Below are 16,926 nucleotides of genomic sequence, written 5' to 3' on the forward strand. Positions count from 1 at the left end.
CCACATAGAAGTTACATGTTCAAAGACACTCCAGAGTGTAGTTGATTTTTGCAGTATCAAAGAGGGTTAGGACCAAGTCTGCCAAGTTATCTGTGTCACCAGAAATTACAGCAACATGAACCTGTTCTACTGCCTAAGCAAGTTTCTTGCTGAAACACACCTACGAATGATTCAGACAAGGTGTGGAAAGGCAGGTTTATATGTTACACAAAAATGCACTATTGTATTTTTCCATTCAAGCACATTTCATGCATAGAAAGGACAGTCAAAGCAAGCAAACTTTTGGGAACTGCATTATGTGTACACTATTTGCACTAATTTTTTTTGAAGCAGCTGAAGTCCTCTTGACTGTAAGTATCATACAAATTTTAGATTTATTGTCTCAGTGTCATATTAAATGAGCCAAAGAGCAAAACTACATATATCAGAAAAAAATCAAACCAAATCACTTCATAATCTACTCATTAGTCTCATCTGGAAAAGAGTAATACACAACAAGCATAACTGATGTTACATGGAAGATTTTGAAGATTTCAACTGATTTTTAGAAGAGCAAATGAGAAAAAGTTTTTCAATACACATTAGAACAGTGAACCTGTAGATTAGAATGTACCATGTGAAGTCTGAAAGTTTGATTAGCACTGCTTTATTAAACAGTACTCTTACTGGCCTACTCTTTCAAAGCTTAAGAGAAACTTGGAATAAAAGTAGAGCCATCAAAACAACCAGAAGTCATTTCTTCCCAGGACTCATAGCATCAGCTCAAATACTCTGGTATTGTACACTACTGTTTCAGCATTATGGAGTTCCCATTTCAAATGGTTCAAGTCTCTTTTGGGTTAGCTTAAAAACAAGGATGAAAGCTTGCTAGTGATTTCAAGGTGAAAGACAAAACTAAAGTCTGTTTCTTTTTCAGATCCATTAAATCTCATTCACAGGCTTCACCCAGAAGCAGCACCTCACCTGCTGAAGAACCCGGTCCAGTGGTTCAGCTTTGCCCAGTCCCTCTGGTGTTAAGCCACTGACTTCACGACACTGGTCACTTAAGTCCAAGTTGTCTGCTTTCACCAGGGACTTGTGCAGCGTCCCTACCTAAAAACATTCAAGAAATTATGGACAAAAGTGAGGAACAATCAAAATAGCTCTTTATAGCATTATGTTGAGACTGCAGAAAAATCAGAAAGGTGCAGTATCACCTCCCGATAAATGCCAGGAGAAAACGCATTTGTCTATTTCACAAATCGAAACCTTTGGCCGCGGTTTCGCTCCCTCCCACCCCGCAGAGCCACGCTCTCTGCTCCGGAGTATCTAGGCCTTTTGCAGTTAGCAGCGACTTTTGCGGGAGTTGTTAAGTGCAAAGGGAAGATCACTTAATATTAAGGCAGTTTCGTGAATCAACTAATGAAACTGATAGTCGTGTTTGTTTTATCAAAGCCCTTCATCTCTAGGGGGTTATTTATGATAGGGCTTTTGGGGAGAAAAAAGATTAGATTTTTAGGTTGGCCTAAAAATTAAAAGAAGTCAATATTCTCTTGAAGGTTATCCAAACATTGGTTAAACAAACAAAAAGCAGGCCCAAAGGGTCCAACGGTGACCGTGAGCCGGCTCCCAGGGAAGCGAGCACGCTCGGAGCCACCCGGGGCAGCTTTTTGTTTTAAAGCTTCACAAGTCCGTAGACATCCTCGAAGCTACACATGATTTAAGGCGGACGGGGCAGTGGGGTGTGGAAGCGACCAAACTTTCTTTAAAAGTTACTCCTTCCCTCAAGACGGAACAAAAAGGAGCTTCCCGAGCGAGCGCCCCGGGCAGGGAATGACCCCCGGGCACGGGCCCCGCGCCCTCCCCTCCCTCGGTGCATTTGTGAAATGAACAAACGGCTCCGGGCAGGCGGCGAGTGCCCGGGAGAGCCCGCTCGCCCCGCGCCGGGGAACGCGCCCTCGCCCCCGATATCGAAGCCGTACCTTCTTGTTCTGTAGATCCACAACTTGCCACACCAAGAGAATTAGTTCCCTCTCATCCGAACCCAGTTTAGCCCCATATGCACCAGCTGTTGCCCCAAACAACACCACCAAAGAGTCACTGTGCGAAGCCGTCATGACCACAGGGGGAAACAACTACAATCAAAAGCAGAGGTCAAAAAAGAAAAAAAAAAAAAAAAAAAAAGAGGAAAAAAAAAGGCAAAAGAAAGACACACTAACAAACAAGAAAAAAATAAAACCAAAAAAATCCCACAAGGCTCACCCCCTACCTCCAAGTAATCAAAGGGAAAAGGAGCGAACGAGAAGTCACAATATAAAGAGGAGAGAAAGAGCTATTTAGGAGATTGGGTGTTTGAGGGAAAAAAAAAAAAAAAACATGGAGAAAGAAAGCTCCCATCTCTACCTGTTCCCGGTGATCTCCTTCCCGGGGCCGACTGGGAGGTGAAATTAGCAAGCTGTGGGTTTCTTTCCCTCTGACATCATGGCAGAAGCTCAGTCTGGGCTTGAGCTTTTTTTTTTTTTTTCCCTCTCTCTCTCTCTTTTCCCTTCCCTCTTCCCCTTCCCCTCTCCTGAGTTACCTGCCCTTGGTGCAGCTCATGTGACTCTAGTCAATCTCCCAAAGGGACAAGGCCATTGGGCCTCTGGAAAAGGTGTAGGAGGGACGGAGGGAGAATCAACGCCTGGCTGATCTGACCTGATTGGTTTTTGAAGGAGATCAGAGGCAAACTCCCTTTCTCTGTTTAATTCTGCCTGCAGGAAGTGCCTCTACCTGCTTTCAGTTCAGCGGGTCCCGCCCGGCGTGCGGGGCACACGGGGCTCTGTGCGCTCGGACCCGCGCCCGGTTCGGGGCAAATCTGAACAACAGCCGAGTACCCTGGCTAAAACACGATTTATGACTTAGCATTGAATTCCACGAAATAAAAGTCTTTACCTGCTTCTAAGTAATTGCCCTTTGTGCACGTTGTTGTGTGCGTATCCAGCTACCGACGCCAACGCTAATGCGTAATGATAGTGTGGCATTCCACAGGGATTTTTAAGGGATACTACAGGCAGAGAGTGCTTTGCAATTTAGTCCCTGTCCTTCATATAGTTTGTAAAGATGGGTCTTAGTAAAACAATTCTTTTTGTTTTGAGAAAAGAAGTTTAGCAAAAACACAGTATAAAGACCTGCATTTTCTCCCCTACAAGTGCTCAATAAGGAACTGTCTCCTGGGCATTCACTGCAGTCCAAGATGGGCAGCTTTTCTCCACTTCTCTCTCCTCTTGCACTGGTGAGGCTACAAGGGGAAACCACCACCTGGTTTAGCTGCTATGAAAACACTCCTGCTCAACAGCAGCAGCAATATTTGTAAACACTGGGGACTGAGAAAATGTTCAGAGACATTTTCAAACTCAAATTGATTTTTAAAGCAGAAAAAAAAAAAATCAAAAGGCTTCTAAACTCTTTTGAAAGTTATTTTTCCTACTGCCACCACTGATGAATTACTAATGATTTTTAAAGGCCAAATGCTGCAAGTTAGACTAGTCATAATTTTTCTTTTGTTTAATTAAGTTTTCAGCTTATACTTCAATATTAGTGTTTGTGTTGAAATAGTTTTTACTGAATGAAAATTGGTGCTGCTATTTAGCTACTGATGTCTACCCTGGGAAAATGCAGAGCTGAGCATTTAATTGTGACTATCTGATGGCTTAAATTATTAAGTCACATTTTCTCATCTTCTTTCAACATTCCAATTTTATAATTGATTAATTATAGCAGTTATTATGGACCTCCTTCTGGCAAGCACTGACTCCCCATGCTAACACCACCAGCAAGAATAATTCCATATATTTCAGTGAAAACAAACTACAGTTCAGGGATGCTGTCTGATGTCAGGTATCTTAGAATTTATGTGTTAAAAGTATTTATCTGACAGAGGCCGTGCAGGAAACCTTGCACAGGTGCATCTCACTGAACATCACAAGACAGTTAAACACCTCTCAGCTGTTGTCTCTGCAGCTCATGCAGCTGCCTGAGAAGCAATCCTGAAAATATGTCTACAGAAAGGCAAATTCTTGAACAGAGATGAAAACTTTAATCTGTAACATGTATATATTTATATATTAAAAATATTTTCAGCATTGTATTTTCTAGCATTGCTGAATTTATGCCACAGCTATATTTTCCTCTGTCAATGCATTTCCAGAAGTCCTTGGTAGAATAAAACCCCATTCATTTTCCTTTTGTTATATCCTTTGGATATAGTGGTAATGAAACAGTGTAACAGACTGTTATTGAGAATGGGATGATTCTTATCATTGAAGTCTGTAATAAGGACCATAAAAATGACTGCAAGTGAGAATTGTTCCTCTTTTCCCAACCTGTTCCCCTCCTCCCAAAATCACACATATATATGGGGGTGTTTGGAGAGAGGCAGTGTTTGTACAGATAAGTGTAAGCACAGATTAACTGTAAATACAGACTTTAACTGTAGCTATGTTCATAGAAAATAAAAATACCAGGCTGTTGCAATTTAGCTACCTTCATGAGGCTGTCATTCTGTAGCCCTAATATGTGAGTATTTCACACATAATGGGATTTTAATTAGCAGATTTCTATAAAAGATCATACACGTAATAAATTCTTAGCCAGGTTGACACATATGCTCAGAGGCTCCAGTGAACTGGCTCAAGAATGCCAATACATATGTACTTGTCTTTAGGATCTAATGTGAAAGAAAAAATATTGTAATTCACCCAGTAACATTCCAGATTAAAGAAGTCCTCCTCAACTCAATGCCAAAGAGCCTTGAAAATTTATTTGAAATCTACACATGGTATCACAGGCTGGTGAGCTGAAAAGCTCCTATGCTTTTTACAATTATATGAGCTCATCTCATAAAATGTAGCCTCTCTTCAAGAAAGCCCATCTGCTTTCTACTTTTAGACTATCTTGACTCATATCATTCTACTAAATTACTAATTTATCTGAACTATTCTAGCTAAATGAACTTAAAAAAACATTCCAAAATATTTTTAAAAACCCTTAAATAAATGCTGGCCTTCCTGCAATATCACACATTATATGTAACAGATTATACAACTGGCTTTTCATTCACCTTCTATCCACAACCATTCTCTGCCCTGAATTATGCTAGCAATTTATTGATCTAAATAATATAAAGTAATGACATTGTATGTCTCAACAGGACAGCAACAGGATCCAGTTCCTGAAAAATATATGGGACAAGCCCTTTTACAGTGAGCATAGAAAAGTTAATTTGTAACCAAGATCTTGCTGAAATAAAGAGTTATTGCTCACCTTTAGCTTTAATCCTGGCAGTCATGTTTATAGAGGTACTTGTTTGAAGGCTCCATATGAGGGTAACGTCTCATAAATGGAACTTGGTGGAGAAGAAAAGTTTTAAAGATGGACACTCATTGTTATGCAAGCTCAGTACTGTGATTATTTTGTTTCTTATTAATCAAGCAATTAAAACTGTAAAATAGATCTGTTTTACAGTTAGATCACATGAGAACACTGAAGAGACTCATTAAAAGCATTGTGCTTGAATGGATAAATTTGTAGTGGCATTTTCATAGGGAAGGGAAGGGAAGGGAAGGGAAGGGAAGGGAAGGGAAGGGAAGGGAAGGGAAGGGAAGGGAAGGGAAGGGAAGGGAAGGGAAGGGAAGGGAAGGGAAGGGAAGGGAAGGGAAGGGAAGGGAAGGGAAGGGAAGGGAAGGGAAGGGAAGGGAAGGGAAGGGAAGGGAAGGGAAGGGAAGGGAAGGGAAGGGAAGGGAAGGGAAGGGAAGGGAAGGGAAGGGAAGGGAAGGGAAGGGAAGGGACCATCTCTTTTACTACATTTTTTAAAATTCCTGTGAACTGAATGTCCTGATGACTGAAGTCCTTTTGTTAAAGGAGTATGAAACTTTGAGACGAGATCTGGAGTAATATTTAGATCTACAGAAATATCTCAATAACCTTTCAGGGAACATGGAAGTCGGTAATTTGTTCCAAACTAGTATGATATTGAGAAATTATTTTTCCTCATGAATATTTTACTCATCAGTTAAGAGGAGGAAAATGATGATGATATTTATCCCTGTAAAATTGTTTGAAATACCCTGAAAAAAGTGAATTAACATTGAAGTTTGGTCTAATTTCAAAATAGGCCATGGTGGCAGGGCAGGGAAGTGCACCAAAAGATGCCCAGAGGTCTCTTCTAGCTAATTTTTTTCCTATGATTTTGAGAAACAGAGATATTAAACTGAATAAGTATGGAGCCTTGGTGTTTCTCTGCACAATAGGGATAGTAGTAAATTCTCTGCATGGTTCAGCTTCTCCAAACTGAACTGGCACTGGAAGTAAAAGATCTGTAAGTGATGTGTAAGCAATACTGCAGCAATATTTGCTGAAGGAGGAGCTTACTATAACTCCTGAAACATAAACCCATAGGTAAAGAATTTTCTGGCATCCTTTCTTTAACAGCAAATGAGTGGGAAAAGGCATGGGAACAAGTGCTTAGCAGTGTTCTTTCATTGCTGTCCAGATATTTGGAGAGATCTGATTTTTTGGTCTGCCAGGTAGTTGTGCCATGATTACAATGCACTGTAGAAGCCTTGAAATAATTTCCATTGAGATATCCACAAAAGCTCAGCAATCTGCAGAAGCGCTTCAGAGCTGTGGTTCTAAGGGATTGTTACCCTGCAGATGCCAGCACCACCAAGCCACACTGGACGCATTCACTTAGAATCCTCTATCAGCTGGAATTTATTTCTATTAACTTAAAGGTAAGTTAAAACATAAAATTGGTGACTAGACAAAATAAATAAAAATGAAATTACTTCCTCTATCATTTTACATAGCTTCTCTTCTTTATGGAATGACAATCAATGCAGTGGTTTAATCCTACAAAGGTTTTATACGTGCTCAGTTCCCATTGGAGTACTGGTGTGAGTTGTTTAGTCAAGCTTTTGAAAAGCTAAGCATTTACTTTTCCACCAAACTTGTGGACAGATCAAACATGCATGCATAGTAGTGCCTTTCATAAATATTATTATAGATTTACAATAAAGTTAACAGTTTATAAGAAATAAACTGAATTTCCTTTTTTTTTTAAATTGGAAATAATGCTGTCTGTCAAATATTTTACTGAACAGTTTTCTGGATTTAGAATCACTGAAATGATTGCTGACAGGGACCTCTTGTCCAACACTGGCTTATTCCCAGCACTACATTGAACCAGCCAGTATTTTGTCCAGCTGTGACTTGGAAACCTCCAGGGATGACCCATTCCAGTGCTGCACTGCTTTGCTGATGAGAAACTTTCTCCTGGTTGCCAATCTGATCTCACTGCTAAATTTTTAAATAATTCACTGCAACTAGTTGAGACAGGATCTTTAAGCTGTGGTAAATTAGACAAGCCATGTGGTACAATTCCTGTTACCTAATGAGATGAATATGCAGGTACTTCCTGACCCTTTCAATCTACCTTACCTGGGATTCAAAACTGACTTTGTGAGAAGCTTTATTGCCTTTACAACCAGCCTAAATAAATTTTCATTTCAATTGCTCACTTTTTTTACCAGACTCAGCTACAGTATATTATGAGAAAGAAAATTCAAAGGCAAATATCCTTTTTGTGGCAGGTTTTTAAGCAAGACATGTTCAGCCTCATATCAGAACTTCTATATACTAACCCATTCTCTCTCTGCCCATTGAAAGGATATAGCAGTTTACAAGTCTGTTGGTGTGGCAGAATATCCAACAGTAAAAAATTTGCTTTTTAATGATAAAATTAATCTAGTGAGGTATTTGTTACATAAGCTATAAAGGAAAAAAATTCCATTACCAACATTCTTGCTACTATCACTATTGCCCTAGTGAAAGGAGTAAAAAATAAATTTATAACACTATCCACTGCAATAGCTAAAAGCCAAAATGCTCTCTGTTATTTACTAGTATTTACATGCAATTAAATAGAATAATCTTCTGAATTTATAAAAAATAGAATTTAAAATTACACATTTATGGTTCAACAGGATAAAGTTATATCCTTTGGGAAAAGATCAAGAGTTTGATTCCTCTTAATAGTAAAGAGAATGACCTAATGTCTACATAAAGCGTTTAATTTGGGCCATTTTGTACTTTATATTTTAACAGACCAACTCAAGAGACTTCCAGTCATAGGAGTAGCAAGACAGGAAATTCAGTAGTGCTTTACCCTTATAGAAACCTTCTGTAACACTCCTTCAACGAATCAATGATATTCAGCCTGTCACATTCCCACACATAAATGCATTCACACTGTGCAGCTAGAAAGTTCTCAGAAGTTCACTGAATCACCAAATCTCTGATTTTTCAGAGTGAGAAGTGGCCACAGCCATCTGGAACATTGGATTCCAGTCACCCATTGCCAGTCACCTCTGCATGTAAACACAAAAACCAAATAGACAACATAAGAAATGTAAAGGCTGTTATCTACATCAAAAGATCTGCATGCTCTACACTGCTCTCACTCACTGAGAGCTGATAATCAGTGCTGCAATGCAGCAGTGATGAAAGAACTGATCATCAAATACAAAGGACTGTATACTGGAACTCCAAGTTATTAAACGAAAAACAACTGTAAAATTTACACAATTAATTTATGCAGGTTACATCTTCTCAAGCTTTACTGAAAACTGGCTGATACTGATCTCTCTCATGAGATTATCTTGGCAGAAATTACTGATCTCTGTCTGTTTATTCAGATTGTACCACAAGCTCTCAGCTGACATAAAAACCTTGATAAAAAAGGAAGGTGTGTTCCTATAATATTTAACTGCTCTGATATTTAACCCATCTCTTCAGTAGAATTTAATTAAACTTATTCCACATACAGATATGCTAATACACTTCTTTTTCTCACCACAGTGTAAACAGAAGTAAAATATAAATGCAAAACATAAGCAAAACTTAACCACCTATTGAAGTACTTGGGCTTTGAGAATATTTCATCGAAGCATTTTGTATAATAAATTGATGAATGCAATTATGTGCAACCAAAATAGACATGATATATAATGATTCAATGATTTCCTGATCTTTCATCTTGATTATGGTTATTTTGCTTCACTTCACTTCTACCAGCAATTGTTACATACCTAAGATCTGACAAGGGGATTTCACAGGGGACACACCGTGTCCTATTCTATCCAACACAAGGATGGCATAATTTCCCCAAAGAAGCAGACCTATGATTTTTTTTTTATTTCTGTTTTCACTGCCCTATCTTGGAAGTACAAGGTCTTTAAAAAGTCTTGTCTGACTCATGACTACCAGTCTCTAGCAGATCTAATGCCAATTTCTAGGAAGATTAGATGAGTTTATTTTCTACTCTACCATTTGCAGCTTGATAAGACAACTACAGATTTTGCAAAATCATCTTCTTTTTTTTTTTTTTTTCTATAGCACCTCTAAATGCAATTGCTTGCATGGAAGTCTCTAGTTCACATTGAACTGTATTATATAGTTACAGTCATGTCAGTAGAGTCATCAGATCCTCAAATAAATTTCCTTGTTCTATTCAACAAATTCTTTTTTCACTTTAACCTCTGAGCATGATTAAACAAGTATCTCTCTTCCTTGGGCCTGATGCTGGATCCTACACACTGTGGAAGTAACATAGAAGCAACTCCTTACAGATACATGTGGCTGATACAGGAGAGTGATATGGTTTCCTGAGAAGAAATATTCTCAGAGAAACATATTGCACAGTCAGTAAATGTATTCAGACAGAAAGGAGACAGATATACCTAGATTATTCCTTTTGTCATGCTGTAGAAATTTTAAATTTAAGACACCATATGATGCAATTCAGTGCATTTTATCACTTAACAGCTATAGAATTGCTTTATAAGCACAGATAACTAAGCACATGCAAGCAGGTGCAATTCCCTTCCCAGCAAGTTGGAGTTGTGATAATATATCCTGACAGAGCTGTTTCATAAGTGCCAGTATTACCTCACCTCCTTTTCACAACCCTCTGCTAATGTGGCACACCCTTGTTTGACAGGAAATGTCACCTTGTGTTCAGTCATTCCTTGTTTTCCTCAAATAATTATTTCAACCATGGTGTCACACAGTTAACATACATTAAGATTTTGCCTTTTCTACACTGAAATACATGGTAGTGAGGAAAAAAAGAGAGCCCTGGGGCACAGGAGAGGAAGTTACCTGGCACATTCTGGGAGTGGCTCTGCAGTGGCTTGGGTGGACGCCCGATGATGATAACGCTCTGGCTCTGGGTGAAGTAGATGTCTAGGACATAACTAACTTTTAACTACTCCTTTCCAGACTCAAGTGTTCTACTTTGTGTGAGGAGGGAGTCTGAGTAGTCCAATTCTCTATTCTCTAAAGTGGAGTTCATTCCTTCGTGGTTGAATTATCCTGGAAAAAACAAGACGCGTGGGAATGGGCAAACAAGGGGGCACTCCTGCCTGATAGGTCATGAATCCATGGCTTTAGGGCACATCAAGCTTCCCCAGGGCCAGGTGCCGCTGAACACCTGCAGCCTCACTAAGGGCAGTTAGGCCAGCTGTCACTGTCACACCCGAGTCACGATGGGCAGCATTTTACACCTACTTTATAAAGACCTAAAATTGTGACATCAGGTTTTCCTGTCTCTTCAAAACTCTGGATTACATTCTATCTATGCAGGAATCCCTATCAGAGAATGTATAAAACATCAAGTTTTTGATAAATTAATGTGTAAATTCCTCCTTTTCTCACAACACTGACTTTTAAAAACTGACTTTGCAAAACTGATTTTTAAAAACATTTTATATTTTGCACTGTTATCAAAAGCACAGGATTTATCTGTCCAAACCTTGTGAATCCTTTTGGTTTAGGGGAACAAGGTGGAACCCACCACCTTCAATCAAAGATTGGCTGCTTTAATCAAAGAGATGTGAATAGCTTGCATTCTCAACTTTTGATTTCCACAAAGCCTGTTTGTTTTACTTAAGGCTAGCAGTCCCTGTTGCCAAGGAATTGCTAGGGAGCTAAGCCACACCTTTATGAATATACTTAGCACTTCCTGCTCTGTGCAGCCTTAAAAGCAGTCTCCTCTACTCCAGAGAGATAATTGGAGGTTAAAACAACATAAACATCTACATCTTAAGATCTTGCCTGGCTGGCAAAGCCACCTGTCTTTGTGCTCTTGTTAAACAGTTCACACAAGGTCTTGGGGAAGTATTTACCATAAGATGTATTTTTCAGAAGAATTCCATGTTTGGGGTGGTGATAATATGTTTCTTACCCTTTCATTTGTTTGAATCCAGAGCTTCCATTGGTGGCTGCTTTGTGACAGAAGAAAATGAATTGGTGGGTCCCTCTGAAATCCCTCTGGGCTGGCATGGATGCTGTAGGCTGACTGGTAGCCCCAGCACACAGGGTAAGGGTTCATTATTTGTAATATATGTAAACAACTCTCTCAGTGCTCTGAGGCAGCACCATGGTGTAATTGCTAGATCGCTTGCATTCTCCTTTTTCTGCTTCATCTGTAATTTAAATTATTATATAGAAGGATCTGTCAGTCCTGTTGATGCTCAGTAATTACATCAATCTCAGGAAGTTGTGTTTGCTGTTTGTTTGGGTTTTTAACATAGTTTACTTAAAGAAACAACTTTTAAACATACACCCATTTAGTGATGTAAAACAAATCTGAGCACAGAACTCATTGCTGAAACTTAAGCTGTCTAAAAATGCCTAAAGCAGGCAGAAAATTAATATCAGGAACATTCTTACTGATGAATCAGTCCCACAGTTTCATTGATTTCCTTCTTTATCCTTTCCTCTGATGCAGAGTATAAAACTATTGTTTGTTTTATTGTCACTGCATACTGCAAATGGGACTTCAGGCTCCCACTAAACACTTCTTACAGTTTTCGTGACATGTTATAAATGATAGCAGCTTCTAAGGCTTGGGTGGATAGTAGGGATGATTAATAAGATACAGTTACTGGCACAGCAGTGAGGTGGAGTAGGTGTGAGTAATTGTATTCTGTGGGAACTTAATCAGAATCCTTTGGTTCATGGGCATGAAAGTATTTTGTATTCCCAGCATTTCTAAGAAAGGACAGAAAACCAACAGCATCTTAGTGCAAGTTTCCCTAAGGATTTCTATACAGAGGAAGATACAGGCAACAATAGAAAACTAAAAATTTGGAATCAGTGGTCCCATTTTTAACAGCTACTTTATTGCTTTTTTTTTTCCCAGAATGAAATCTGCAGTGCACATTAGAATGATGTAGACTCAAATGCAATGGGAAAGGATTCTCACTTGAAGTCTTAGAACTTGTTGTACAGGCCTAAAAGCACTACAGGGAACAGACAATGCATTTGAGGATGCAGCTTCATTGCTTCCAAGGGATAGCAGTCTCCATAATAGTCCCAACATATTATTGGGGGGCAGAGAAGGAGGTTGGGAGCATACACATAATGAAACTAAACTAGTGGGTGTAAAGTAACAGCCAAGTTCATTTATTTGCACAGTTTATCTATAGTAGCAACCAAAGCCCCAGAAGGCAAACAGCCTGGACAGCTGGTGTGGAAGAATGGATTCCACAGCTCTGCAAGGATTGCATGTGAAGCAATACCCTCTTACTGGGATTAGCTGCCTTACTCAAGACCAGCCTCAGAGGGATTTACAAATCCACTATATACCCTGATTCAAAGTCATACAGTAACCTCTTCATTGTTGTGTGGACAATATGCTGCATCAGAAAGAGTGGTTTTTATTCTCCTATGTAGAAGAGAAAACACCCCTTCCTTAGAAAAATCATAAGGGACTGATAATATGGGGATTAAGCAGGCAGGATTACACAGTCTCAGATGAAAAAATATAGTGTATGACAACTGACAAAAACTGTTAAGTCCCTTTCAGGAAAAGGGATTATTAAGCCAACAGTTCTGCAAGTCAGGCCCACAGTTCCTGGCTCTTGGGCAACAAGTATTGTCAAATGCTGCTATTTAATATAAAAAATGTACTCTCTTCAGTCTTCATGTGCCTTTCCACAGCACAATCAAGGCAAGAAGACAAAAAACATTTATCACATTTTAACAGGGAACTTGGTTTGGCATTGGGCACGATGGTTTGTACAATGGTTTAGGAATGCCGAGGGAAAGGATGGGTACTGGAATGCTCTTAAATTCATAAAACCACAGTTCCTACCTTTATTTTTAATATGAAACAAGAAAATGTATGTATCAAGATGTTGTAATGTATCAAGAAAAATTAGTATGGGCATGAAACACTGAGGAGTTTATTTGGTCTACTGTCCTTGACTGAGACAAAAGACAGTAATTTCAAGAGCATTGTTTATACACGAAGGAAAATCGGAGCTCAGGGATCTATTTGTTTCTTTAGCCCTTTAGAGAATAAAGACATCAACTGCTTGAACTGCTTCAATTGCTTCAACATCAAATTTCAGAGAATCAAAATATAAAAGTTCAGTTTCCTAATCTATTTCCTGAATTAAAATACATCTTTCAAACAAGGCAACATTAACATTTGGATAGCAAGTTCATCAAAACAGATGATCCCACATTACAGACAAATATGGATGTATATCTACATGCACATATACATAGCTCCTTTGTTACATATTCATTTTCGTTCCTCACCTTTCTGTTCCCTCAGCGTTTTCAAGTTTGGGCCAAAGGCATATATTTGATCTGTGCTCATTTAGCATTTCTGACTTGCTTAATCTTCTTTTAGTTCATCTTTTTCTATCATTTCTCTCAAGTATCTGAAAATGCAGAACATTAGCTGAGTATATAGCAGAATAATCAAATGTCTGTAGAGATCATAGCTTTCCCACAATAGTATTACAAGTATAAATTGAGTACATATTTCACACATCATTCACAAATTGCTGTCTCCCCCTGCTCCCAGTGAAAGGAAGCAACACTTCAAAGAAAAACTGCCTTAGCAGTGTGAAATTTACATCTGCTATTATGCCATTTATACTTAATTTCACATTTGATTTGAGTGTGACTCTGTCATTTTCCTACCAGCAGCAGATATGACCTTTTTAAGGAATGACTGCATAGGAGAAACATGCTCTTTTGACATAAGTGATTCTTTATGATACCTTTCCTCCACCCCTCCCAGCAGTGCCTTCATGTTTAAGCAGCTTCACTCTGAAGTTACTATAGCTATGCAACTCTTGCTCATTGTGGCCCTTAATAATTGCTTTCAATCTGGATAATGCTGTTGCCATATACTCTGTGTAAGGCTACACCTTAAACAGCTAATAAAGTGAAGTTCATGTCAGAACAGCGAGGATTGCTTCTGAACTGCTTGACTCAACACAATTTGTTCATAGGCTGCACAGGAGGGTTGTATAAGCCCTTCTCTTTTTCTCCTCATTACTCTTCCTCTGTGAAACACACACCAACACATGGCCAGAGCTGGAGTCCATGTGCCTCAGTTTGATATCCTTGATATAACAAAAGGCATGACTGGCAGAAGACTTTCTGAGGATTCAGGACTCAGGATATCTGCTCCCACTTGACAATAGCATGAAATTATATTTTAGCCTTAATTCTGAAGACATCCTCTCAGCACAGCTTTTGGAAAGGGATGAGGATATACCACCATTGATAAAGAACACACAAACCAATTCTGTGTATATCAAGCCAACTCCAGCAACAGCATCAAACTTTAGTCCAAAGCTGGATCATGAGTGAATTTTTGCAAAAATTCCAAATGTGATGTAAACTGCATACCTGCAAAATATTTGGAATTTCTTAGCATTTGCACGGTTTCTCAACAAGTTCCACTGGGACATGACAGCTATCAGCAGTGAAGGCAGCATTCAGCACAGAGCTAACTTGTTGCTTTGTAGTTCAACAATGCTTCCCGTTAACCAGACTCAATAGAAATCAGCAAATAAAAGACTCCCCTGGGCCTTGTAAAAAATTCATTTACTACATGAGTAGAACATGAGTGAATTCCTGTTGAAAGTTAAAGCAAAAGCTTTATTGTCATTACTTTTTATATAAATTAGCCATATTATATTTCCTGGACTCTGGATCCATTCTGAATAAAGAATGTATTGCTTGTGTCATATTCAATGTAACCTATTCCTTTGCAATATTTAGATGCATTTTATTTCACCACAGAAAGCTATGCAGTGATTGCAGGTTTTAAGGACATCTGTTATATTTGTCTTCATTTTCATTTTGAACTTTACAAAACTGTGTCCTTTGCCCACTGCTTAAGGGTAGAATTATATTAATGGAACATAACTGCCATTTAGTCTCTGGAAGGCCACTACTTAGGTATGAGACAAATATACTCTAGAGAGCTGCATTTCTGTTCGGCCGTGTAGCTATGAACTTCTTCCATGAGATTCTCTAGAAGAGGGGAGTGAGACAATGTCCCAGAGCAGTGCTCTGCAGTTACTGCCTTACCTTCAAATCAAATGGTGTTATCAATTGAATCAACATCTCATACTGAATTTTCTCCTCCGTACTCATTCAAAAACGAATCCTAATTTGTATGTTGTTCAAGAAATAGTAGAAGTAACATTAACCCATACCTCAACTACTTTTATGGTTGGACCACTGAGCTGATCTAACACCATTCAGATTTGAAAAGTCAATCTTATATGATGAACTTCATGTGAAGAGATTCTAGCTTTTGTTTGTTTCACAAAGTATTCTAAAAGAAATCTCTACTCAGAGTTGTGCAACATCTTCTGCCTCCTCTTTCTCTTTGCTTCCTTCAACTTAATTCTCATAATTCTCCTTAATGTCCTGGGAAGACTTGACATTCAAATTTTACCCAATGATTAGACTTTTCCCTTTCCCTCCAGATTTGTGTGTTCTCTGGGTCAATTTGAATTTTTTACCCTGGAGAGGAATATCAAAACAAGTAGATGTATCTGAAACTTACAGTAGGCATGTTCAAACAGTAATAAGTCTCACACTTCTTTTGCACTACAAAGAAAACCACAGGATAATAAACTCATCCAATTTTAAGTATAAAATATGTATGTTTATATACATATAATAACGACATGTGGGAATCTGATACAAGACTTTCATAATATAGAGGTGATAGACAAAAGCCTCAAAGAGGCCTTGGATATTCTTCCCCTTTCCCTTTTTAAATGGGCATTTTTCTTTATAGCCCACCCAGAACTAGGTCACCATTGAAAATGTTCTTGGGCAGTGACTGCACAATAAACCCAAGGCAAGAGGACAAACATACTCCTGCATCACTGTACAGTTCGTCTCAATGAGGCAGGTGGAACAAAAGAATATTTTAATTTGTTAGAAAAGAAAAAAATCTGAGTATTTTACATGAACTACAGCTCAAAAAAAAAAAAAACAAAAAAAAAAAAACAAAAATAAAGATTTACAGTCCATAAGAACATTCAGCAGTAGCAGAATCTGTTAATAAAAACACTATGTCCTGTGTGTTAAATGGTGAATGTCCATTTATTTGTTCAGTGTAGCTTACATCTTTACTTTTAACCCTCCCAGCTGAGTAATAGAGCATCCTCTGCTTGAACATTTTCTGTTATGTAGATCATGTAGTCAAGCTATGATCCAGAAGCAAAACACAATTCAGTTCTCATGTGGCCTAAAGCTAACAATTTTTCTTATTTTGTGTGACTTGCAGCTAGCTAACACAGAAATATGTTTGAATAACTGGCCTGGCAAAGACCTATTCAGCCTCAGAGCAGGGAAGATGTTTCCAGACCTGGTACAGATCAACAGTCATGTGTGACAACATATTCAACAGTCCCAGCAGCATTGCTGAGAGAGTGCTGGACTAGCATTTATGAAACTGTTAAATTCACAGTGAACTGATGCACTGCTCTGCCACTTTTCCTCTGCAAAACTGGCTGAGGGTGTTTTAAGTCTCTATGTGTTTCGTTGCATTGCATCGTAGAACTAAGGGAAATTTCT

At 38.7% G+C, this 16,926-nt stretch overlaps 1 protein-coding gene across 5 annotated transcripts in view; it reads right to left on the reverse strand.

Moving 5' to 3' along the window:
* ESRP2 (epithelial splicing regulatory protein 2) overlaps positions 1–2,491 on the reverse strand; it is a 42,885-nt gene extending 40,394 nt beyond the window's left edge. For all 5 annotated transcript variants that reach the window (XM_053987616.1, XM_053987617.1, XM_053987615.1 and 2 more), the window contains exons 1-3: positions 2,383–2,491; positions 1,962–2,114; positions 964–1,092 (exon numbers count right to left, since the gene is read on the reverse strand). In XM_053987616.1, coding sequence (XP_053843591.1) covers positions 964–1,092; positions 1,962–2,096 — 264 coding nt within the window. In that variant the 5' untranslated portion in view covers positions 2,097–2,114; positions 2,383–2,491. The remainder of the gene's footprint in view (positions 1–963; positions 1,093–1,961; positions 2,115–2,382) is intronic.
* Between the last annotated feature and the right edge of the window lie 14,435 nt (positions 2,492–16,926).

This window comes from Vidua macroura, chromosome 11, assembly GCF_024509145.1.
Source record: "Vidua macroura isolate BioBank_ID:100142 chromosome 11, ASM2450914v1, whole genome shotgun sequence".
NCBI classification, from domain to species: Eukaryota; Metazoa; Chordata; class Aves; order Passeriformes; family Viduidae; genus Vidua; species Vidua macroura.